The sequence below is a fragment of the Lynx rufus genome, unplaced genomic scaffold (assembly GCF_022079265.1).
Source record: "Lynx rufus isolate CCGP_SWC_20201006 ecotype Redwood Valley unplaced genomic scaffold, mLynRuf1.p SCAF_21, whole genome shotgun sequence".
Taxonomy (NCBI): domain Eukaryota; kingdom Metazoa; phylum Chordata; class Mammalia; order Carnivora; family Felidae; genus Lynx; species Lynx rufus.
Genome location: NW_025814836.1, coordinates 9,120,446 through 9,146,946, shown reverse-complemented (window position 1 = coordinate 9,146,946; position 26,501 = coordinate 9,120,446). Strand labels below are relative to the sequence as shown.

Sequence of the window (26,501 nt, the reverse complement as noted above, 5' to 3'; positions counted from 1 at the left end):
GGCTTGAGTGTGTTTTTGGAGAAGGCTTTGAGGTGAACACACACAGCTGTGTCACGGAGGGAGGGTTGAGAATCAAAAATGCAACCGTGAAAAAAAAACAGAGACCAGGTGATGACGCCAGAGCGCGCCCCCACCCCGTAGGAGGCCTGCATCTCTCCTACCCAGGCGCTACCGCTACCGCAGTGGGCGCTCCCAGCTCTGGGTCACCTAGGAGTTCCAGGGGAGTGGGCGATCCGACTCAGGAGGGCAAAGGCCTGCGCGGCAAGAGACGTAGATTTTTACTGGGGCACTGTGGTTCGTGCGCCGTGGCAAAGAAAAGCCTGAAAGCTGTTCTCCACCTTGAAAATGGGCTCTTGAAATGGGGAAATTGAGGACCCTGGATTTTGTCAAGGCTGTGAAGACAGCCACTGATTTGATGAGTTTAGGAGGGAGGAATTTTATTCTTTGATGTTTTCCTCTCACTTGTAAAAGATGATGAACCATTACTCTTTTGAAGTGGTTTCTCACTTGCTCTGGCACCTTGCAGGAACTCGATGTGCTAAAACCGAACTCTTTCTCAGGATGACTTCAGTACTTAGTTTGGGACCAGCTTTAAATATACCATGTGCGGGGGCACCTGGGTAGCTCAGTCCATTAAGCTTGCGTCTTGGGCTCTGGTCACGATCTCAAGGCTCCTGAGTTCCCGCCCCTCGTCGTGCTCTGTGCTGACAGCTCAGAGCCTACACACACACACACACACACACACACACACACACACGCGCGCGCGCGCGCGCCTTGTGCATAGTGATCAGGCTTGCCTGACTTGTTTGGTTATGCTCTGGACACCAGGTACACTGTACTGCGGGAGTCACTGTTCATGGAAGCTGTCGGTGAGGACCTCTCTTTTTTCTGAGTTGAGTCCTGAAAAGTGGTCTGACACAAGTTTCAACTAATGCATGGTAATTTTTTTTTTTTATAGTAACTTAGTGGTTAAGTGGGTTAAATAAGATTAACAGATACTTCCCCACCCTGACAAGTGTCAGATTAAGATGTGAAAGCTTCAAGAATGTTGCAGTGAACATCATTTCAGAGCTTGCGGTGTGGTTCAGGGATTAAGATATTTGGAGTAGCGATGGAGGAAGATCCTAGGTTGCAAAGATTTGCTGTTGTTGCGAGCTTTCATTCAGGATTTTGATATAAAAACCAGCACAACAGTCGTGAAAATATTGCATTTTAAAACACCTACAAGAATAAAGTACCTTTGTGTACTATTATGAACTAGTCTGTGTGTCTGTATATGTACTTACAGTATGAATAGTATTTTCAACTAAAATCTAATAGATTTTGAGTTACTAGAATGCACGGATAAAGGAGTTTTGCTTCAGTTCCTAGAATACGGGTTTTTTTTTTTAATGTTTATTTTTGAGAGAGAGACCAGAGTGTGAGCAGGGGAGGGAAAGAGAGAGGGAGGTCCAGAATCCGAAGCAGGCTCCAGGCTCTGAGCTGTCAGCGCAGAGCCGGATGTGGGGCTTGAACTCACCAACTGTTGAAATCATGACCTGAGCTACAGTTGGACGCTTAACCAACCGAGCCACCCAGGGGCCCCTCAATGCTGTTCTTAAGTTCCCAGTGAGAAGTTATTCTTCCTAGCCAGGCTTATAAGTGTTACCTTTGTCCCTTTAATTAGGGTGTATCATCTCATCTATCTTATCTAGAACCATAAAGTTATTTCAGCACACACTTTGCTTAATATAATTGCTCAAGTGTTATTTGTAAAAACAGGACAAAGGTAGTAATCCAGAACGTCCATGGTATAGTCTGCCCATGATAGACTACATGATTAGCCCCAATTCATCCATCCTTCCTTCTGAGAACATCCTTGCAATAGCCTCAAGGTGGAAGGAGTGTGTTTGCACATCCTTTGACTTTGGACTTGGCCAGGTGGCTTGCTTAGGTTGATAGCAAGTAGGCAGATGTCCTAGGACAATGACATAAAGCTGAGCCACCCTAGTTAATCCACTGACCTGCAGTAAAAAGCAAAGCCAGCTGTGAGAATGGTGATTATCACTTAAAAGCCAGAGTTTTGGGAATGGTTTGTTAATCAGCATTACTATGGCAAAAACTAACTTGATAAATGGCCTAATCTCACCTTTTCACAAAAGTATACGCAAGACAGGATTAAAAGTGCCGGTAACTAAGGGAGATTACTGAGATGGCAATCGAACAATAGTGGTTGTCAAACTTGAATTGCCCTTTCGATGGCATTCTTGTAGATTCGTACTGTGGCATTTATGTTAAATATCTGCATATATATAAAAAAAAATATATATATATATATACATTTTCTAAATTTATAGTTCTTAGAATGTCAAAACCTACTAATTACACATAAATACTACAAAACTAATATTCAAATGAACGTCTTAATGTGGTTCCACAGAAACTGTTGTTTTGAGAGCTGCATGTCTGCCACTTGGTACACTGGTATAGTTTTGGCTATTAACATGAGAGAAGTTATCTGTGACTGAACCTCATGTTCCACAAAATTGCACATGGAAAACACTGGACTTCTGGGAAAAACTGGGTTGAGGCAAACCCAATTTTTCTGGTCCTGAGACACACAGATGTTGGTGGAGCCCTGAGCAAAGGAGCCCTCACTTTCCTCTGGTCAAGTTTTTGCCAAATCCTTTTGTTTTTTGCTTAGCGGCCCTCCAGTCATTACCCGGGAGTCATTAATCTGTTTGGTGCCAGAGTAGTCCTGTCGAGTTCAGATCCACTTAGCAATGGCACCAAAGTCCAGGTATTACTGCTAAGTACTGCCCGCAGTCAAAGCCAGCACCCAAAGTAGGCTATGTAGAGGTAGGGCACGTGGTGGGAGAAAAGTGAACTGCAACCAATTTATTACCGAGGTTAGTGACCAGAGGCTCCTTAGTAGGTGGCTTATAAATGATGGGAGCAGGGAGCCTCCTGGCAATAGCTTCCCTGGATGTTAAGTATGGAGAAGAAAAATGGACTCATTTTAGTTGTCTCATCAGAAGCACAAGTGTCAAGTAAATGTGCATTAACAGAAAGGCTCTGCAGAAGTAGAAAAGGCAGCGTCACTGGCATATGTCATGAAAGATGTTGCAGGAAGATCTTAAGACCCCCACCCCCTCCAAGTCCTGTTCTGATCCTGTGGACATTTAGCAATGTTCTAATCCCAAAGGACACCTTGGTGAGGGGAAGAGGAGAGCATGAATTGCTGTCACCTTCCTCTCAAATTAAATGAGCAACTTTTAGTTTATAAATCCACCTATTGTATATTTGGGTTATTTCCTTGGTGCCTGAATGCCCCAGGAACTCATTAAAAAACATGAATCTCCAAATCTGTCAAGGTGAGGATAAAACCAGAACAGAGCAACCCCCTATGGTGTGGGCCATCAGTACATGATTAGAGGGGACTGCTCTGGAAGGGGCTGAAAGGGGTCAGGTAGAAGTTAAGGAAGTGGTGAGAGGGAGGCTGGAAATTCTGTGTGGAGTGTTGTCCTCTGAAGGCCAGCACCTGGGAACCTACTTAAAGCACAGCCTCCCACCCCACCAGATCTTGCATTTTAACAAGATGTCCAGGAAGTTCAGCGCACTGGAGTGGGAAAGCACCGGTTTAGGGCCACACTGAAGAAAACTAAAGACCAGATTCTCCTGATAGCCAAGTTCCACCTCCTTTCTGACAGCTCTACCCTACTCATTTCTAGCAGTTGCTACTGCACTGAGGTTTAGCCCCACTGCTACCCACAGTTCCATGTTCCCAGCTAGACTGTCAGCTCCTTGAAGGTTGCGTTCCTTCAATATCTCATGCACCTTGTACACACTTTACAAGTACAGCAAACCAGCAACCAGGAATCACCCACAACTGTTCAGAGGCCTACTTAGAGCGAGTGTTTCTCACATTTAGAAAATCTCCCAAGGAGCTTAAAAAAAACCCGACCCAAAGCCAACCAAACACGAGCAGATGAAAAGATGGATGGTGAGGTACTCACCTCCATCATGTTTTTTAGACCGGCCTAACTGGCCAGAGCTGGGTGGGATACATGTACTGCAGCATCCAGAGGTATGAGGAAACTGTCATAGCCTGCTCACTGGGCTGGGACACCCCCCCCCCACAACCATGTCTTGAATGCTCGAATGTGCTGTTCACATTCCAACAAGCAGAAGTTGCAATTCCCCTGTAATTTTTCAAATCAGTAATTAAAGCCTGGCTGTCTTTAATGAAGCTGTTCTTTGCGTGGAAAAAAATGCACCAGAGATCGCAGAGTCTTACTGAAACCACTGGCAGCACACAGATAATCTTCAGTTTTATTAACAATTTAAAAATCTAAATATTTAAAGAGGCCTGGGAAGCCTACCTAGAAACAATGCCCTCTGGCATTTCCAACTGAAACATGTCCAGATACCTCACTGCACACACCGCCCCATGACAGACAACTTGGTAGCACAGCGAATGTCTTTGTATTTTTACTATTTGTAGAAAACCGGCATTTAGATTTCAAAATGTATGATGTTACAAAATTACCAGCAGCAGTCTTAAGCATTTCAACAATGCTTATGAACTCCACTTTGCTGACACAAACAAGGCTATTATTCCAAGTTCAAAACGCAGGACTTGTCCCAGTGGGCATGTTATACGTCCTGCAGATACTCAGGCCATCTTGCTCAGGACCCATTTGTGACCGTGTCTTCTTCCATCTCCTCTTCACCGTCATCAGTGGGGCCTAAAGAAAAACACAAAGCCACATGTCATACTGATTTTACAGCATGTTTGCTCAGTACACGAGTGGCCAGTCTGTGAAGCTATTGCACACTACTCCCTAGACTAGCTACAAATCCCAGCAGCCCCTGCCCTCAAGGAGCTTACAGTCCAGAGACTATCTTTGGCAGCTACGGGAAGGGATGGTCAATTCCTAGGGGGAAAGGATCACAAAGGTGTTTTACAAAAAGTCAAACTCATTGCCTGGCATTCTAACCTTCTTTGGTTGAGCTGTTCATTCATTCATTTTTTTGTGAAGGTAAAAAGCTTATACGTTGTTTTATTCTTACAACTACCACAGGGAAAGAAAATGGGAATATTCAAAAAACATTTGAAGAGCACCTGGGTGGCTCAGTTGATTAAATGTCCGACTTTGGCCACGTCATGATCTCATGGTTCATGAGTTCGAGCCCCTTGTTGGGCTCTGTGCTGACAGCTCAGAGCCTAGAGCCTGCTTTGGATTCTGTGTCTTCCTCGTCTTCCTCTCTCTCTACCCCTCCCCCACCTCTCAAAAAATAAACATTAAAAACAAACAAACATTTGAATGTGTACCACATGCCAGAGAATAGGACTACTCAATGACTTTATTGTCTCTAAATGAGGGAAAATACGGCAAAAACCAAGTCTGTTATGTTTACTCATTAATTTATGAGATACTTTGGTCACTGTATTCTGAAAAAGGAAACGTTTTAACTATCAGTGTTTGGGAAGATTACTCTTGGTTAAGCCTATTGTTTTTACAGTAGACTCAACATCACATTTCTAGATGCAAAACTACCAAGATAAGAATGTCAGTCCAGTTTTAGCATACTCAGAAGCCTAGGCCCACTGCAATCTATGGAGTGCCCTGAACAATTTCTACCTTCCTCTCCCCAGTAATCTTTCAGATTGCTCTGAAAATCCCAAGAGATCCTAAGGCTCAAAGAAAACGTTTTGAGGGGAAACAGATTAATTCAGTAAGTCTGTCATATTATAGTCACAATAAGCAATTGTGATATTGCCTCTTCCCCTGTCAGTACTGAGCCTTGGAGGCCTTTAATACCCTTCTAATGCTAAGGACAAAGACCTCATCCATCACAGTCTGCAGCGCCTTGCGTGGCCCAGACATGCTTTCTCTGTTGGCTCACCCTTCTCCCTGTGCCTTGAACTCCACTGCCATTGGCCTCTTTCAGTTCTAGTGTGCAAGGCTCCTTTTCACCACAGGTGCTTTGCCTGCACAGTCCCTCACTCACCGCTTTGCCCCTAGAATGCCACTCTGGCCTTTGTTTAGTTCAGTAATTCTCAGACACGTTAGTTTTGGGACCCAAAGAGCTTTTGTTTACGTACATTTATTGATACTATATTAGAATAATCAACACTGTATTAGAAATTAAAGCTGAGTATTTTAAAAAAGTAGTAACTCATTAAAAAAGCGTATCCGTTGGGGCACCTGGGTGGCTCAGTAGGTTAAGCATCCGACTTCAGCTCAGGTCATGACCTCACAGTCTGTGAGTTCGAGCCCTGTGTCGGGCTCTGTGCTGACAGCTCAGAGCCTGGAACGTGCTTCAGATTCTGTGTCTCCCTCTCTCTCTGCCCCTTACCCCCTCACCCTCCCTCCCTCTCAGTAATAAACATTAAAAAAAAAAAAAAAAAGACCCCTCAGAGTCCTATGCCATAACATTTTATATCAAGTAACTTATCTTCCAAGAGCATATGAAAAAAGGGATTTTGTGTGCATTAGACGGTAATGAGGCACTATTCTAACATCCTTGGGTCATAGCACCTCAACTGTTTAGGAATCCACAAGTAAAAGATCAATCTGGAAGTACACAGACAGACCACATGTCCTGACCTGATCTGCGTTCCCTGCCAGGTATCTGACCAGACTGCAGCAAGCCCTTCAGCCGCTCTACTTCAGCCAGAGTTGACGCATTTGCTATAGCATTCTGGAGGACAGAAAACAACAGAGAAGGACAATTAATTGCATCTAAGTATCAATCACCCAGAAAACCTTACAGAAGTCCATAGCAACTTTTTGAGGTGGAACATTCAACAGCTCTACTGGGAGAATTTTATTGTCACAATGAGCAAATGATTACTGCACATGTCCTAAAATTTTAGCTAATTAAAGCACCTATGTGGAATTATGTTACTGGATAATTTAGGAAGCACTATTAGGAAACTAGGATTTCCCGCTGATCATCAAGCAGATCTTTCAGACAGCAAATCTCTGAAAGTAAAAATTAAGGCAAACAACCGAGACAGCATACTTCAGTGACTGACCGTTCAAATACCCTGGGAAAATGGAAAAGACTAGAGCTGTCTCTGTGCTGACTGGCTCATAGAAGCGATTCACATCAAAGGTGGTTGAATAATCACTTTAAGCTAGTTCCCACCTAACACAGAAATGGAGCAGGAATCTAAGTGTGGGGGGTGGAGGGTGGAAACTGCAATGTTTAGAACTTGGTCTATTACATATTTTGTGTCCTAAACCCATGGCAACTCTTCTAACACATTTTTACCTTGATGGCTTCTACATCCCCTGGAGACGGCCCACCTTTCTTTTTGTCAGTCGGCAAACCGGCACCTGGATTGAAACTTGGGAGGGGAGGGAAGAACGTAACTGTTAAATCCAGACCAATGGAAATTGCTTCTCTTTTACTTTCAAAAAGGCTTTTGAAAGTAATTCAACCAGTGTAGTATCTTATCTTTGTTAACAAACTGATACAAGAAACTCTCTCCTTCAGAAACACCACCCAGTTCATCTTCCTCTAGAGAAAGCAGCATATATACAGTGTTGCATTAAGACTGAACACCGGAAGTATTTGCTAACCTGGTAGAAATCTCATGTGATGTGTGGACCATTGAAGGTCATGGGCTATCATCACACAAATTCAATACTGTATTAGTCAGTCACAGGTGTTTTGTTTAGTTCTGTAGGAGGCAAAAAGCCAGACAGATAGTGTTTCTGAAGGTGAAGTGGAGTGAAGTTGGATATCCGTATCTTACGTTTTGCTTCTCCTGGCAATATCCTTTGCAAGTTGTGCACCCCGTTTGCCCTTGAACATTTTCTCTGCTTCCTGACGCTCCTACAGCAACACCACACACAGAGTTAATGGAAATAGGAATACCACATGCATTTAGATGCATTCCTCAGAAAACACGGAAGAAAACTCTTCTGAAATACTCGGGGCTGGTAAAAATACCAAAAAGTCAATTTCAAATTAAAAGGAGACACAATGGCCTTGCTTTGTCTGGTGAAGTTCCCTGAAGAAAGTTCCCCCTCCTAGTTTCAGGGAGGGGCTCTGGAGGAACTAGGAAGGTTTAAAAAGGAAAGAAAAAAAAACAACAAAAAACAAAAACAGAAACAAAAAACAAGGGAAAACCCACTCCCTGTAAAGGGAAAATCATTCTAACAATTAAAGCTGCTGAAAAATGGATTCTATTAAGCTCCCCAAGGGGGAACATATCTTAAGCACAGTCTTGCTGACAGTGCTCACCGCGGCTGATACTGTGCTACGACCTCTGAATGACCAACACTACTGCACAAGACAGCTTTAACTCAAAGTCCTACTGTAAACTCTGCTACGAAAAAAAAATCTGACTTAACATTTTGTTTCCCACATTTTTATGACAAACCAATAGTAAAACACATTTGGCAATTAAAAAAAAAATCAACAGCAAAAGTATAAAATAAAACATGAACGTATAATGACTTACAACCAACAGAAAATACTTACTTTCAGTTTCACCTTCTGGAAATCCAGTACTCTGACTTGTGGAACTTTATAAATTACATACAGTCTGTAATGCTTCTTATTTGTTACAGGATTTCTTAGGATACTGCAAGAAAAGGAATAGCAATGCCAGTCTTGTTCATAGCGTAGCATTTCAAGAGGTCCATTTTAATAAAATCAAACGAGTCCATAAACTAAGGAAAAGTTGACCTTTTTTTTCACAGTTCAATGTTATTCAGTTAACGTTCGGGAAGTTTTAATAGAGCACTGGACTTATTTTCAGTATTTGTTTTTAAAAGGTGCTTCTTACTAACTGATTACTTTAAGATCAAGGCTGATAATGGTGTCATTGTAAAGGACTTCCCTGTCACCACCACAGATCATTTCCATACCTTAGGTAAGTCAGTGATTTGAGAGATGCCAAAGGGTCCAGATCACCCTGTAAAATAAATGGCCATGGATAAGAACATGAATACCACAGGCTTTTTTTTTTTTTTTTGAGAGAGAGAGCACGCACGTGAGCAGGGGAGAGTGGCGGGTGGGGGGGGGGAGAGGGGGAGGGAAGGTGGGGGAGGGAAAGGGAGGGAGGGAGAAGGAGGAAGAGAGAAAAAGAGAGACAGAGGGAGGGAGGAAGAGAAAGAGAGGGAGGGAAGAAGGGAGGGGGAGAGGGGGAGAGAGGGAGAGAATATGGATCCCAAGCAGGCTCCATGCTCAGCTCAATCCTGTGACCCTAGCATCATGACCTGAACCAAAATCAAGAATCAGACACTCAACTGACTAAGCCCCAGGTGTTCCCCCCCCGAACCCCCCCCCCGCCCCCCACCATAGGCTACTGTGATACTCTGAAATGGCAGATGTCTTTGGAGCAAGGACTCTTTTTTTACTGCTAGCATCTAGCACAATATTAGCGCACCACAGAAGCTTAATAAAAATTCTGACAAACTGGTGAGTAAATTTGAGCTTCTTAAACTGAAAATTTTAGCCACATCCATATAAACTTGTGTCTCAATAGAATAGACCCCCCCCCAAATTGATTTCTTGTAGCAACCTCAAAAGGGCTAGAATTTAAAGCAATGATTTAGAAAAGAAAGAAATGTCCAAGTTGATGTAACTTTGGAACAAGTCATTCACACAGGTTATCTCCAGCTGGATTTTGGTGGAAGGTGGTTTTTCCCACTAGTAACTGTACATGCCTGGTGGTGACACAGACATCTCATGGTTGAGAGGAGGCACCTTTATTTTTTTAAATGTTTGTTTGAGAGAGAGGGGGAGAGAGAGCAGGGGAGGGGCACGGAGAGGAAGAGAATTGGGGCTCGATCTCACAAACCATGAGATCATGACCTGAGCTGAGAGCAAGAGTTGGACACTTAACCGACTGAGCCACCCAGGCGCCCCATGGGGAGACACCTTTACTCAAGGCTCCCTCAAATCGCTTCAGATAATTATTCAAGGACAAGGAGTTTGGTTAAAAAACAAAAACAAAAAAAGGACCCAATTATGGGAAAAAGGCACTTTTTTGGTATTTAATCTTCCCAAATCATCTCATAAAACAGGACAGCAAAACCAAAGTCTATGGTTAACCACTACAACTAAACCAGATGAAAAGGCATTCTGGCAAGAACTCTAAATCAGGAATGGGCAGAGACGGACTACTGGGAGAGCTGCAAGGCTTATAAGGGGGCAACATCTGTGCAGGATGAAGCAGAGGGAAGGCAGAGGCATCCAACAAGCCCGAGTACTCCAAAACGACCGACAGTTTAGTCGGTCTGAGAACAGCAGCCAACAGATACATACATCCCAATAATGAGTCCAGTTAAGTCTGTGATGAGGCCTGATGGGACCAGGCAATTTGGGCCCTCACTCTTAATACTAACCAGAAATGGTGTCCCTTCCAGGACAAAGGCCTACAAAGGGGAGAAACTGCTAGGATCAGACTGAAATTGAGCGGGAGGGGGGCAAGAAGGACAATGAGAAAAAAGTAGACACAAAAAAGCAAGAGGGGAACAAAGCCAGGAGTTCAGAAAATAAGCTGCCATTTAAAAAACACTTCACAAACACTGGAAGAGGGAGCTCTAAGCTTGCTACTGGCATGTCACCACTAAAATATACAGGATGATCTAAAAAGGAACAAAAGCAGGCAAACATGGCATGATCCCACTTAGATGTGGAATTAAAAAAAAAAAAAAAGACCCCCTCTCAGCAACAGACAGTTGAATGGTAGTTACCAGAGGCTGAAGTGGAGGGTGGGGTGGGGGTGGGGGTGGGGTGGGGGGGATGAGCTATTTGATCAAAGAGTACCAACTTTCAGTTGTAAGATGAGTAAGTCTGGACACCTAATGTACAACAGGGTGATTATAGTTAATAATAATGTACTACTGTATACTTGAAATTTGCTGAGAGGGGCACTTAACTGGCTCAGTCAGTTAAGTGTGTGACTTAGGCTCAGGTGATGATCTCAAGGTCTGCAGGTTCGAGCCCCACATCGGGCTGTGTGCTGACAGCTCAGAGCCTGGACCTGCTTCAAATTCTGTGTCTCCCTCTCTTTCTGCCTCTCCCCACCCACCTTGTCCTCTCTCTTTCACTCACTCTCTCTCTCTCTCAATAATTTAAGAAAAAAAAAAAATTTTTTTTGCTGAGAATAGATCTCAAGTATTCTCAACACACAAACAACAAGTAAATATGTGAGGTAATGGATATGTTAGATAACGGTAATCACAATGTATACATTTCTCAAAAATCACAATGCACACCTTAAATACATACAACTTTTATCTCTCAGTCACACCTCAATAAAGCTAAAAAAAAAACCCAAAAAGGAACAAAGAATGGCAACTTTCGTTACACTCACACAGACTACATAAAACATAATGATGATGTCTTAGTGGGTTTTTTAAAGACAGAATAACTAAATAACATGTTGAAGGGTTTGAAATGTTTAACATCATTGTACTGTTTAAGAAGCTAAGGGTACTGAAACTTAATGAATGTGTATTTTTTTATTTGTAATATTTAAAAATTTTTTTTAATGTTTATTTAATGTTTTTTAAATGTTTTGAGGGAGAGTGCGCACACATGCATGCGAGAGCAGGGTGGGGGCAGAGAGAGACACAGAATCTGCAGCAGGCTCCAGGCTCTGTGGTGTCAGCACACAGCCCAACGTGGGGCTCAAACTTGAGGGGCTCAAACTCATGAACTGTGAGATCACGTCGTGAGCTGAAGCCAGACACTTAACTGAAGGAGCTACCCAGGAGCCCCAATGAATGTGTATTTTTAATTCCCACATTGCTAAGATAGGAATAAGTAGGGGCACCTGGGTGGCTCGATCGGTTAAGCGTCCCACTCTGGATTTTGGCTCAGATCGTGATCTCAGGGTCATGAGATCGAGCTACACTGATCGATCCACACTGAGCATGAAGCCTGCTTATCTCTCTCTCCCTCTGCCTCCCTCCCCTGATCTCACTCTGTCTCTCTCTCTCTCTCTCTCAAAAAAAAAAAAAAAAAAAAAAAACAAAAACACCAGGAATAACTAATTCCTACACTATTAGTAGGCAAAGAATGACAGAGAAAGAGAATGAACACAATGGAGGAAAAAAAAAAAAAAAAAGAAATGCAGAATGGGCTGTCAAATAGTAACCTCCAGAAAAGAGAGAAGACAAACTCCAATACACCAGTAATTACATTATGTAAATAGACCAAATACTTCATTTAAAATACAGACTTCACATTGGATTAAAAAAAAAATCCTACCACATATGCTGTTTTTAAGATATAAACCTAAAATACAAGGCACAGAAAAGTTCAAAGTAGATTCTGCACGGACAAAAATTTATCATACAAACACTAAATAAAACAAAGCTTGTTTTGGCGTAATATAGCAGATAAAACAGACAAGGTAAAACAGCACTAATAGAGATAAAGAGGGGCACAACAGAATAATAAAAAGATTAGTTCACCTGGATGGTATTAACAATTTAAAATTTGGGGGCGCCTGGGTGGCTCAGTTGGTTAAGTGTCCAACTTCAGCTCAGGTCATGATCTCACAGTTCGTGAGTTCGAGCCCCGCGTTGGGCTCTGTGCTGACAGCTCAGAGCCTGGAGCCTGCTTCGGATTCTGTGTCTCCCTCTCTCTCTGCCCCTCCCCCACTTGTACTCTGTCTCTATCTCTCAAAAATAAATAAATGTAAAAAAAAAAAAAAACCTTAAATTTGTATGTATCCATGACGATAACTTCCAAATACGTAATACTAAACTTGACAGAATTCTAGGCAGAATGAGATTTTAACACACCTATACAACACACCTAATACACCAAGCTCAGTAACTGACAGGACAAACTCAGCCTTCATCTTTACAAACAACTTTAAATATAAGTACAATATACACAAAAATGCAAGCAGCCTCTATTACGCCAAACATTTCCTATGAATGTGCATTTTGGGTTGAATACCTCCTATCTTTCAGAAAAGACACGGTCTCAGATCAGCGCTTTCTTATTGCTGGAGTCAAGTACTCTGAGAATCTGTAGGAAGCTCAGGACTGAGTCCACAAGGAAAGGAACAATCAGGAAAACAGGGAAGGGAGGTAAGATCATAAAAGCACAAAATCAAGTTATATGATATGGACTTAAACTTACCCAATGTTTAAGCGAAAAACTCAGGTTATAAAACAATGTATGCCATGAGCTCAATTTTGTTAAATAATCCCATCCAAATAGAGAAACCTTGCCCCTTATCTCACAGGAAAACCAATTCCAAGTGATCACTGAGCCAAATATGAAGAGTAAAATAAGTTTCTAGAATGTAAATGTGCAACAAAAGTTAACATGTTACATATGTAACTAAATGTTTTGTGGCAGCCAGTGAGAAGAGAAAAACAAGTGAAACTAATTTTAGTAGAATATTATTTAACCTATTATCCAAAATATTATTTCAGTATCAATATAAAAAACTGATAGTCTACATTTTTTTTTGTACTATGTCTCTGAAATCTGATGTGTATTTTAGTTCTAGTACACAGCAATTCAGAGTAGCCAGGTGTGGCTAATGGCTACCACACTGGACCCTACAATTCTAGAAATCAACTTAGGTGAGTTTTTCTGGGACTCTGGGGTAGGGGAAGCTTGACAGACCATCAAACGCACTAGCAACAACAACAAAAGACAGATAAACTGGACTACACTTAAATTAGGGACCTCTCTATGAAGACACCCTACGAAGGTCCAAAGGTGAGCTACAGAGTGGAAAAGGGTATTTGCAACATACATAACTGAAAGAGGCCCACCCAGATCTTGAATTAAGACAAAAGATGATAAGATAATTTTCTGGGTTTTCCAAATTTTCTTTAAGAGGTGTGCAGCACCTTTAATTCCTCCCCCAAATACATTTCCCCTGTTCAACTTACCAGTTCCACGAGACTGTTGTTGGTGAGAATGAGCTCTGTCAGGCAGGGTAGAGCCTGATCAAGTCCCTCACCTATACGGCTAAAATGAAAACAAAGACTTCGTAAGAGTGAAAGAAAGCTAACAATTTTATCAAAGTCCCTGCTGAGAAGATTTCAGACTCCAAAGATGGAAGAACTTTAGAGATCTTTCTTCCAACACCTTATCTGACAGAGGGAAAATGAGGCACAAAGAGGACACCTTGTCACAGGGTTAGTGGTGGAAGTGGAATGATTCTAGAACCCATGTGTCTTGAAGGGGTGCCTGGGGCTCTTTCCATTACCACACTGTCCAGGGAAAGCTAAGTGAAGAAGAAACTGCTCAGCTTACTTCATGACTTTTGTGCAGGTAGCACAGAAATACAAACAATTCTGCATTCACAGCTCAGGTACACGGCGAACAGCTACACCATAAGGGAACGGTTAACTCATAAGAAATACGCCTATTGTAAAAAAGCAAGTCACTAGTACTTCCTAGTACTTCTTAAAGACATTGTCTATAGACCTTCAATAACTTTTCTGATGAAATTTACTCAGAGATGATGAAAGAGGGTAAAAAACAAAACAAAACAACCCCTCAATGTCAATAAGTAATATTCTACAAATCAGTTGTAAAAAAAAAAAAAAACAACAACAAATGACAGAGGATATGAGATAGAAACAGTCAAAAATATAATTTTGAACTTTATGCATCTTTTAAATATAATCCTCTGATAATTACAATTATTGTTTTAGAAGCCAAAATATGTACAAAACTGCATGCTTGTAACTTAAATATTTATTACCATGAATAGATAAGTATTTCTGAATAGATGCAAATAAAACTAGACCAATGCCAAGTTAATCTCTGGATCTGTATGGGAAAAATGCAGCTTGTTTCTCATTTTTAGAAGAAATACGGAAGCTCAACTGGTATGTGCTACAGCGTCTTCAGGGAACACTGCAACAGTGTACTCTAGCAGAAAAAAAAAATTACTTTCCACCAGCAGACACTTACCATATTCTATTGTTGTTCACTAATAATGTTTTCAGTCTTCTCAACAAAGGAAAACCATCCAGTTTCCTGATTTCATTGTCAGAAAAATCAATAGCATCAAACTGGTCTAAGGTAGCACCTAGATTTTCAATGACAGGAATTTTATACCCTACAAAATGGAGGGAAAATACACAAGTATTAATATAATTAAAAGGTACCTGAAAACATTAGCAGTACTTCATGGTACTTTGACTCAAAGCTTCCTTTTTTTCAGAAAGTGTTTACCCAGTACCTATGCTGTGCCAAACAACTGTTCAAATGTGCAAGGTATTGGCACATAAAATGAGGAACAAGAGGGGCGCCTGGGTGGCTCAGTCGGTTAAGCGTCGGACTTCAGCTCAGGTCACAATCTCACGGTCCGTGAGTTCGAGCCCTGTGTCGGGCTCTGGGCTGATGGCTCAGAGCCTGGAGCCTGCTTCGGATTCTGTGTCTCCCTCTCTCTCTGCCCCTCCCCCATTCATGCTCTGTCTCTCTCTGTCTCAAAAATAAATAAACGTTAAAAAAACAAAAAAACAAAAAAACCCTGAGGAACAAGAGTCGCATGTCCCAGCTGCCGCAAAGCTTACAGTCTAGGAGCGGACATGAAGACAGTGATGACAATAAGGACGAGGGCTATGATAACAAAGATACACCTATTCACAGTAATATTGGTAGCTAACATTTATTTGTAAGGCTATCTACAAGGTGCCTCACACTGTTTAAATAGTTAAATGGCATGATGACAATTTACACTGTGAGCTGCTTACTGTCAGTGTCCAAGTCTTGTTCATACGTTGTGGACAACAGTTCTTAACCTCTTTTGCATTCCCACAGGCCAGATTCATCGAACTTAGCAGGACACCCTAGAGATACCATGACAGTTCTACCTCCCCCCAGCTCCAATCAGGAGTTGAAGGTCAATGGTTTATGCACAATGGTAAATCACCCTGTGAACAGTTCACTCAAATACTCACTGATTTGTCTAAAATGGACATGGCTATTGTGCTAGGTGCTGGCAGAAGAAACGAATCCAAGCCAAGGTTAAAGTACATAATTCAGAGCTGCTAGGGCTACATCAAAGTGCTGCACCAAAACAAGTATCCTCAACACTCCATGCACTTCAGACTTAGAAGGCAGAGCTCACTCTGAGCCGAGAGAGTGGGAGTGGTCAGTTACTCTTGAATTGAACTTTTCCCTGGGAAACTTAATTTCAACAAAATGAAAGCACCGGGTTTTGTGAATCAGGAATCCAAGTCGAAAGCAGAGCCTGCAGTAGCGCTGCTCCTCAGATGGTGTTGCCCCTATGGAGCCAAATCTAAGGCGCAAATTGTATTCTATTACAACCGCTAAGAACCTGCTCTTCACATCCTTCCTCAAGTCTTTCCCTTGAAATGCCGAGTAGACAGCTGCACCCCCAATTTTTTAACAAGCCTTACTAAGGTTGGAAGCGCTACATGAATCTGGGTAGTTCAGAGCTTCCACCTCTTACACACGGCACTCGTAGTGCATTCCTCTTGAAAATGTTGTGATAAAGGGGCAGGATCAGACGACTGAAGCTAATAAGAAAGAAAACTTGGGGGAAGCCACCGCTTTTGTTCTCAGACTTCATTTCCTCCCTCGCAAATTACTTATAATTATAACACGTATCCTGTCTATAATCCCACAATAACACTCTAACGTCTTTACTGAAAACCAACGGGTCGTTGAGCCCTAGAATTACAATCATTAACATTCTCCCAGCTCTCAAACAGTTCAGACTGCGAAATACGCCAAGCAAGGCCGAATTGAGGCCCACGGGTGTGGATCAGGAAGCGATCAATCAATCAGCTGGGTGTGTGAGTAGGAGCGAGGCCAACAGAAGCCTCAAGAAGGGCCTAGGGATGGATGGTCTTTTGGCAGCAAAGGCAGGACTCAGGGCCGGGAGGCGCTGGCGCAGCCGGGCTTGGCGCCCACAATGCGGGCCTCCTGGCCAGGCTCCAGCCCTCCGCGCACGCGGCGGGACGCGAACCACCGGGCGGCGTGCTGAGAGGCCCGCTCCCTTCCCCGGACTCACCCCGGAGGTCCAGCTCGCGGTCCCGCACAGCGTTAGTGTACTGCGCCGCCTGCTCGATCAGCTCCGCCGTCAGTTTCACCATCCTGCCGCCTCCCGCTGCCGGTGCCGCGGCCCACCGGCTGCTTCCCGCCGCCTCGGGCCCGCCAGATTTCCCAGCGTCCCCCGCGCCCCGCCTCCAGGCAGCACCAATCGCAGCCGGCCCGTGCGCGCGCAGCTCGACGCCCAGACCGAAGCAATCGAAAGGGCCACTCCCGAGATCTCGTTCTTTTCGGAAGTCCTGGCGCCGGTGAAGGTGACTCAGGTTCTGGGTGCTTCCTTCGGGCGTATCTAGAGGAAGGCCCCCGATTCCAGATGTTTATGTCCGCAAGTTAAGCAAATGTGAAAGCACCCGAGTGGAACTTTCTCATGCATTGGTGCACCTTCAGGTGGGAGGGGACGCTGTGTCCTCACTCCACTCAGGAGGGTGGGCACCCCTGGGATCCAGTGAGGGGTCCAGGACTTCAGGTTTACATCTTGGTCCGGGGCTTTGGCCCCCGAGGCTACCACGCGAGAACCAGGCCCAGGTCACTCGCAGGGCCACTTCACTGGGACCGTCTCACCGCCGCGCAAGTCCGACCGCGGGATCCGCGCACCGTTCAGTGTGCGGTTTGCCCTTTGATCTCCAGACATTTAAGTATTCACCAGGAAGCATGTATACAGAAAAGTGCGCAAACCAGGAGTCTGGAACGAGACGAATAGCCACAGAGTAAGCACACCCGCGTTGCTGCCTCTGGGTCCAGAAGAACACTTCTCTGAAAGCTTCCCTCCCTTCCCTAAGGCAACCACGAATCCAGCACCCTAGATTAGTTTGGCTGGCTTTTGATATAAATAGAATCATGCAGTGTACTTCCGTGCCTGGTTTCTTTGTCTTTGTATTATGCCTGGAATCCATCCAGGTTACATACAGCAATGGTTTGTTTACTTTCGCTGCCGTATAGAATTCCGTTGTTTATTTTATACCATAACTTAGCTATTCTGCTATTGGTGGACACTAGGGTTGTTTCTTTTGGGAGCTATTCAGAATAATGCTGTTATGTATTTTCTTGTACATGGATCCAATGCTCACGTGCCTGAGTTTCTCCAGGAGTAGAACTTCTGGGACATAGAGTATGATATCATCAATAGGTAATGCCTGTTTCAGCCAAGAGGCTGAAATAATACACATAACTCTATAGCGGTGTGTAAGGGTTTCCATGGCTTCGAACCTCAGTCTCATTGTCATTGTCAGTAGTTTTAATTGTGGGGCTTCTGGTGGGTGGGTAGTGGTATTGCCCTGTTGTTTTGATTAGCTTTTCTCTAATAACTAATGAAGTTGAGGACCTTTTCACGTATATTGTCTATTCGGATATCTTTTGCGAAGTGACCAATTTTTTTTTTCCTAGTGGATTGTCGCCTTTTTCTTACTGACTTACAGGATTTCTTTATATGCTCTGCATATGAGCACACTCTGTAGCTTGCCTTTGCACTTTGTTGTTGTTGTTGTTGTTTGTTGTTGTTGTTGCTGTTGTTGTTGTTACTGTTAAAACTGCTTAAATACAAAAGAATTCACAGAGACCAGAAATACTATCCTTGTACATGTCACCTATGCTGCAAAATACAAATTGTAGTCCATTTTGGTCTGTTTAGGGTAACATCCTATTCCCCAAATCACCAAATCATAATCAGGGCTGCAATTCAGATCAAAAGACTACAAAAATGGCCTCCTCACCCATTTTGCAATGGGAACAAGCTTTCAAATGGTCCATTTTAAGAGGAGTCATCAGAGGAAAAACTTCTTAGCTCAGGAAGCCCTATCCATTGACTACCTTTTGTCCTTTTTCTTGTAGGGGGAAAGTTACACTGTGGTCAGGTAGGTCTAGGACAGGAAGTTTTTCTGCGTACTGGCCTTTCCATTCTTAATGGTGTTGTTTGATGACTAGAAGTTTCTAATTTTTATGTAATTCAATTCATCTTTTCTTTTCTGGTTAGAGGGCTGTGTGTGCATGTACCCTCAAATATTTTTCTTTGTTGTCTACTAGAGGCTTCATTGTTTTACCTTTCACATGTAGTTCTACAGTCCCCCTGGAATTGATTCTTTTTGAGCTTTTTGAACAGAATGCAAACCAAACACACCCAAGTAACTGGTATCCTGATCAAGAACAGGACTTTGCCACATTCTAGAACCTCCCTTCTTGTCCTTTCAGTCATACACTTGCCCCAATGGTAACCACATCTTACATAGATTGGTTTTGCTTAATTTTGTATTTATGCAAATGAAATTGTACCTTATGTATATCTTGCTTAACATTATATTTGTGTGTAGATGTAGTTAATTTATAATCATTGTTACATAGCATTTCATTGTGTGAATATAATTTATCCATTCTGCTGTTTATGAACTTTTGGGTGATTTCCAGTTTGAGCTATTATAAGTACTGCACCTATTAATATTATAATACATATCTTTAACTGAACACATATACTAATATATACATGGAAATGGAATTGCTGGGTCATAGGGTTAACTTACATTCAGCCTAAGTACGTTCTACTAGTTTTGCAAAGTGGTTGTACCAGTTTACATTCCTTATTGGTATTGTCAGTCTTTTTATTTTTATAATTTATTTTAATGTTTGTTTATTTTTATACTTTTTTAATGTTTATTTTATTTATTTTTGAGAGAGAGAGAGAGAGAGAGAGAGTGTGAATGTGAGTGGGGGAGGGGCAGAGAGAGAGGGAGACACAGAATCAGAAGCATGCTCCAGGCTCTGAGCTGTCAGCATAAAGCCCCACTGGGCTCAAACTCATGAACCGTGAGATCATGACCTGAGCTGGAGTTGGATACTTAACTGGGTATTGTCTGTCTTTTTAATTTTAGGCATTCTAGTGGGCTAATAGTGGTATTGCAATGTGGTTTTAATTGTATTTGCCTAAGTACTAACACAGTTAGTATTTAAGAAATATATTAAATATATTTTAAAAAATATATTGTCCATTTGGATCACTTCTTTTGTGAAGTGTCTGGTAAGTGTTTTGCACATTTTTCTATTGGGCTGTTCTTTTTTGCTGATTTGTAGATTTTTATATTTTTTGGATATGAGTTCTTGTGAGATACATGTATAGTGAATGTGTTCCCTTTCTCTGTGGCTTGCCTTTCACTCTCTTAATGGTGTCTTTTGATGAACAGAAGTTCTTAATTTTAATATAGTGTAATTTATGAACTTTTCCCTTATGTGGTTAAATGTTCTTTTGAGTCCTTTTTAAGTAATTTTTCCACCCCCAAATCATGAATATTTCCTTATGGAAATTTTGTTGTTTCACCTTTCACATTTAGATTTGTAATCCATCTAGAATAGATTTTTGTGTATGGTCTGAGGGAGGGATCAAGATATATTTTTCCCCATATGGAGATTCATTTGACCCAGAATCATTTATTGTAAATGCTCTGCACTGCCAGCTTTTTCATAAATTAAGTGTCCAAATATGTGAAGGTCTTGTGGACTGGCTATTCTGTTGTGTGGGTTTAGTTGCCTACCAACTATTCTTGCATAATATCATACTGTCACTTAAAAACTTGATATTTGCCTTTAAAAAGGGGTTACTTTTAGGGGCGCCTGGGTGGCGCAGTCGGTTAAGCGTCCGACTTCAGCCAGGTCACGATCTTGCGGTCCATGAGTTCGAGCCCCGCGTCAGGCTCTGGGCTGATGGCTCAGAGCCTGGAGCCTGTTTCTGATTCTGTGTCTCCCTCTCTCTCTGCCCCTCCCCCGTTCATGCTCTGTCTCTCTCTGTCCCAAAAATAAATAAAAACATTGAAAAAAAAATTTAAAAAAATAAAAAGGGGTTACTTTTTTCCAAGATTGTCGTGGTTATTGTTGCACTTTGCATTTTGGTATAAATTTTAGGTACATCTTGCATCTAAGAAAGAAATTATGCTTTGATTTATGTTGTATTGGCGCCATAGATAAGCTTGGAGAATTAATATATTTACAATATTGGGCATTCCAATCCATGAACATGGTATAACCCTACATATATTTAGATTGTATTTAATTTCTCTTAGTGTTGGGGTGCCTGGGTGGCTCAGTTGGTTGAGCGTCTGACTTTGGCTCAGGTCATGATCTCGCTGGGTTTGTGAGTTTGAGCCCCACGTCAGGCTCTGTGCTAACAGCTCAGAGCCTGGAGCCTCCTTCAGATTCTGTGTCTCCTCCTCTCTCTGCCCCTCCCATGCTCATGCTCTGTCTCTCTCTGTCTCTCAATAATAAATAAACGTTAAAAAAATTTTTAAAAATTTCTCTTAGTGTTTTATAATTTTTTGGTGTAGAGGTCTTACACTTCTACTAGATCTATTCTAGGTATATGATAGTTAAAAAAATTTTTTTTTAAGTTTATTCATTTATTTTGGGAGAGGGAGAGCACAAACAGGGGAGAGGCATAGTGAGGGAGAGAGAATTCCAACCAGGTTCCATGCTATCGGTGCAGAAGCCTGATGCAGGGCTTGATCCCATGAACCATGAGATCATGACCTGAGCTGAAACCAAGAGTCAGACGCCTAAGCATCTAAGCTACCCAGGTACCCCAGTATATGATAGTTTTTGATGCTGTTGTAAATAGTATCTTCTGCTAAAACAAAATCCAATGTTGTAATCATTAGTTTCTGGTACATTGAAATATAGTTGATTTATAGTTGAAATACAATTAATACTAGCATTGTGTCTGACAGTCTTGCTAAATTCACTTACTAGTTGTAATATTTTAATAGTTTAGAACCATTCTTTTGGATTTTCTATGTACGTAACCACACTATGTGACAATAATGATGGCTTTATTTCTTTCCAGTTCTTACACTTGTTCTTTATTTCTTGCCTTGTTTTCACTGGCTGAGATCTTCAGCACACTGTTGGACAGTGGTAAAAGCAGACATCCTTTGGCAGGCCTCACATCATAGGTATGGGCGGGACCCCTAACCAAGCAATCCATGTAAATATCACCAATAATGGAACAAATCAAAATCATGATTCAGTTACTAGAATGCAATTAGAAGAACATGGCATCACTTCTGTGAGATTCCTACTGAAGATGCATGACCTGAATGGAAATGTGAGGAAACCTCAGATAAACACAAACTGAGGGACAGCCTACAAATAACTAGCCTGCAGTCTTTGAAAGGTTCAAGGTCATGAAAGTCAGGGAACTGATGAATTGTTCTAGATTGAAGAAGACTAGAAGTTCTAGATTATAGAGACATGATGACTAAATGGAAAGAGTGACCTAAAGAGGATCCTTTTGCCAAGAGCATTCATTATTGGGACAATTTGCAAAATTTGAATCCAGTCAGAGGATTAGACGGTAGTAATACATCAATGTTAACTTCCTGATCCTGATGGCTATGTATAAGATCCTTGTTTATAGGAAAATAAAGTATTTTCTGAAGTATTTTGGAGGTAATAGGGTATCATATCAGTAACTTACTCTCAAATTGTTCAGGAAAACATTTCTTGGTTCTTTACTCGCAACTTTCTTATAATTTTGCTTTGAGATTGTCTCAAAATAGAGAAGTTAAAACAAAATAATCCCAAACACTTAATTCCAGAGAGGACCACCAGGTGGAGTCCTTAGACCAGAGAGCCAGTTTTACTTGGCTCTTCAGTTCTGGATTAAAAGAAGGGATTTCTTTGATAAGGGAAAGAAAGCTCTTTCATCTGGGCTGCCAACATGCCATCCAGACTGAGGAAGACCCAGGAACTTCAGGGCCACTTAAGCCACAGCCACGGCCACATCAGCAAGCACCGGAAGCACCCAGGAAGCCAGGGTAATGCTGGTGGTATGTATCACCATCGAATCAACTTCAAACAAATACCAGCCAGGTTACTTTGGAAAAGCTGGTATGAGGCATTACCACGTGAAGAGGAACCAGAGCTCTGCTGAACTGTCAACCTTGATAAACTGGACCTCAGTCAGTGAGCAGACACGGGTAAATGCTGCAGAAAGAAGGGGCGCCTGGGTGACTCAGTCGGTTAGTGTCCGACTTCGGCTCAGGTCACGATGATCACAGTTTGTGGGTTCCAGCCCTGCGTGGGGCTCTGGGCTGACAGCTCGGAGCCTGGAGCCTGCTTCAGATTCTGTGTCTCCCTCTCTCTTTGACCCTACCCTGCTCACACTTTATCTTTCTCTCTCAAAAATAAATATTTAAAAAAATACTGCCAGAAACCAAACAGGAGCTGCTCCTGTCGTTGATGTGGTGCGATTGCACAACTACAAAGTTTTGGGAAAGGGAAAGTTCCCAAAGCAGCTTGTCACCTGAAGGGCAAATTCTTCAGTGGAAGAGCTGAGGAGATTCAGAGTGTGGGAGGAGCCTGTCCTGGTAGCTTGAAGCCACTTGGAGGGAGGTTCATTAAATACTAAGTGCTTTAAAAAAATAAATAAATAAAGGAAAGTTGTATGGGTTTCCTTTGCTTCAGCACATGAACAGGGATATAAACTGTAGGTGGTTTTATTCATTTTAGGATATCCCTATGAAGTTGAGAATAGAGTATCTTTTTTTATTTCATTTCTTTTGGGTAGGGTTTCTTAACCTCAGCACTGTTGACATTTTGGGGCTAAATACTTCTTTATCGTGGAGCTACCTGTGCACTATAAGATGTTTAACAGTATCCCTGGCTTCTACTCATGTCAGTACATACCTCCAATTGTGACAACCAAAAATGTCTCTAGACATTGACATGTATTCCCTAGGAGACAAAAATCAACAGGTTGAGAACCACTGTTTTTGGCAACAGAATGTTCTCCGCTCTGAGCACTTTGGTTCCTCTGTGCTCAGCAGGGAGCCTAGGAGGTATCTGATCATGCCTAATGTGGCTGGTACATAGTGTGTGCGTGTCGGGGCAGGAGAAGCATTGGGTGGTGGGAACTGAACCCCAGGACCTGGAGTTCTGGTAGGTGCTCAGTGCTGTATCACCTAGCGGTACTGTTCTGTGCACAGACAAGCCACAGAGACTGGTGTGTTGGGAAAGGCCTTGGGCAACCAGTCAGAAAGGATAAGACCTGGGTTCAAGGAGGGAAAGCGGCAGAGAAGGCTGGGGTAGGAGGCAGACTTCTTTCCCACAGCAGCCAGAACCCCAATGCCTCCTAGCTCTACAGGCAGAACCTTAAGATGCTGGAGAACGGCCTTGGTTTCCCATTATCCCTGCTTGTTCCTATTCAGATGACCTTCTTTCTTTCTACTTTACTTCTCCACCTCCTTCCCTTTCCGTCCTCTGATCTGGACCTCTACCCCCCACCTGCTCGCAGGGGCCCCAGCATACCTTAAGCATTCAAGGTTAAGGCTCTCTTCAGCCATATTATGGTGATTCAAATGCAGTGGATGGTAGTCTCCCCAAATTCAAGAGCGCTCTAGTGCTGGCCATATTTAGACCATGTTGCCCTTTTGGTTTCTTTAAAGTTCAATTATGCCCCCATCCCCATCCCCTTTCTATCGTAGGTGTATCTTCTGTAAAAAGTGCAGTTTTCCCCAGCCCTTTGAAGAGTTACAAAGTATACTTTGTAGTGGCCTGGGCGGGATACAGATGAGCACATGGGGACCACTGTGAGGTCCAAAGAATTTGGGGACAAGGTCAGAAAACTATCACCTCCTGGAAATAGAGCCAGTTTGAAACAAATGGGTCACGGCTGAATTTGGCCAACTGCAGAATCAACTTCCCCTCTGGCAGAGAGCCAGCCTCCCTACCTGGGGATGAGGGAGCCACCTTGCCAGTGTGTGGCCTAACACAAGTCACTTCACCTCCATGAGCCTCAGTCTGTGAAACAACAGATTTAGAGGAGGTGATCCATGACTTTACCACGTAAAACAAAATCCATAAACATGTCCTGCCCCTACTGAGTCCAAATATCCTTGAGGTTGGGTGATTTGTGAACAGGCATTTGATGGGGTCAGTCCTTTTTAACAAGGTGGTGTTTTGTCCTTAGGATTTTGTGAACGGCTTCTCAGCTTGCCACCACCCTCATCAGCCCCAGGACCAGCTGGCCCACCCACTGCGAGGAGGGTACATGTGCTCTGGGGCTGCTTGGTTGGCTTTTTGTAGCTGGTCTGCTTTGGGAATAAAAGGAATTTCTGATTCAGCTCCAAACATGTTAGACCATAGTTCTCCATGTTCAAAGAGCTCTAGGAGCAAAAATGGTGCCTTGCACAAGAAGCACCTAGCAATCTTTGGTTTTAAATTTTTTTAAAAGTTTATTAATTTTGAGAGAGAGACAGCATGAGTGGGGGAGGGGCAGAGAGAGAGAGAGAGAATCTCAAGCATGTTCCGCACTGTCAGCACAGAGCCCTACTCGGGGCTCAAACCCACAAAACCATGAGATCATGACCAAAAGTTGGACACTTAACCAACTGAGCCACCCAAGCGTCCCAGCAATTGCTGGTTTCAATGAGATGTTAGTCTTATGGGGGAAGTTGAACCCTTATCAATATTCTGCCCAGCTCTGGCTACTGTCTCCCAAACACATTCCTTCGTTGCCTCACCTTGACAGCTCCAGTCGGTTGATGCTTATGGTGGGCAGCTATCGGGTTGTGTGGCCTACCTACCCCTACATTCTAAGAGCTGCACATCGCTCCCTTCCTCCGGCTCTGAGGTCGCCGGAAAGTTCCTGCAGCCGTGTTCTGCTGTGCAAACCTGTGTCTGTGGCACAGCTGATGGGGCTGGATGAACACTGATGCAAAGCAGGGTTACCACGGCCAAGCAGCAGATTCAGAAAGCGTGCTTAGGGAGTTTGAGTTGCACCAGTTTCGCTTGGAGATGTCAGTGGTCTCATTTGCCCCAACTGGAGAGTGAGGAGGACATGCTATGGTGCAATGAAGGTCCTGGTGACATTTAATGCTGGCACCAGAGTTCCCATGGCCCAGCTGCACCCTTCCTGGAACTCGGAGTCAACCCCGGATTCCTAAAACAATGCCCCTCACCCACTTTTGTTTTTTTCCTAGCCATAATTGTAAATAAAAACCAAAAATCTGGGGCGCCTGGGTGGCTCAGTTGGTTAAGTGTCTGACTCTTGGTTTTGGCTCAGTTCATGATCTCACGGTTATGTGAGCTCGAGCCCCACTTGGGATTCTTTCTCTCTCTCCCTGTCTCTCTGCCCCTCCCCCGCTTCTGTCCCCTCTCTCTCTCTCAAAATAAATAAATAAACGTTAAAAAAAATTGCTGGATTCCCAAGTACAAGCTTCTGACCTCAAAGAGAGGCCATGGTAACAGTCCTATGGAACACAAAACCCATGGGTGCAGGGATTTCAGTCACTTCGAAAGATAAGCTGTGACCTAATTAAGTCACACTGGGCAGCTGTAAGTGAAGAGGCATGCAGTCCAGACTGTGGAGGGCACTCCCTCGATAGATGGCAGGTATCCCTGCACCAAGCCCCTCCACCCAGCCAGGCTATTGTGGCCTGAAGAAGGTCTGTTACCAAAGGACACCTTGGAGCTCTAGGATTTCCCCCATGACATCGTTACATGAACAT

The 26,501-nt window shown here is 43.0% G+C and overlaps 1 protein-coding gene and 1 pseudogene across 1 annotated transcript; one reads left to right on the top strand and one right to left on the bottom strand.

Moving 5' to 3' along the window:
* Positions 1–4,276: 4,276 nt before the first annotated feature.
* Positions 4,277–17,128, bottom strand: SNRPA1 (small nuclear ribonucleoprotein polypeptide A'). Its single transcript, XM_047086760.1, has 9 exons — positions 16,982–17,128; positions 14,911–15,058; positions 13,878–13,956; positions 8,871–8,917; positions 8,482–8,584; positions 7,751–7,830; positions 7,264–7,339; positions 6,594–6,687; positions 4,277–4,727 (listed from the first exon to the last, which is right to left on the bottom strand). The coding sequence occupies exons 1-9, from the start codon at positions 17,061–17,063 to the stop codon at positions 4,669–4,671; spliced, it is 768 nt and encodes a 255-aa protein (XP_046942716.1). The 5' UTR covers positions 17,064–17,128; the 3' UTR covers positions 4,277–4,668.
* Positions 17,129–22,645: 5,517 nt separating this feature from the next.
* LOC124517430 (60S ribosomal protein L27a-like) lies at positions 22,646–23,401 on the top strand (annotated as a pseudogene).
* The last annotated feature ends 3,100 nt before the right edge of the window (positions 23,402–26,501 follow it).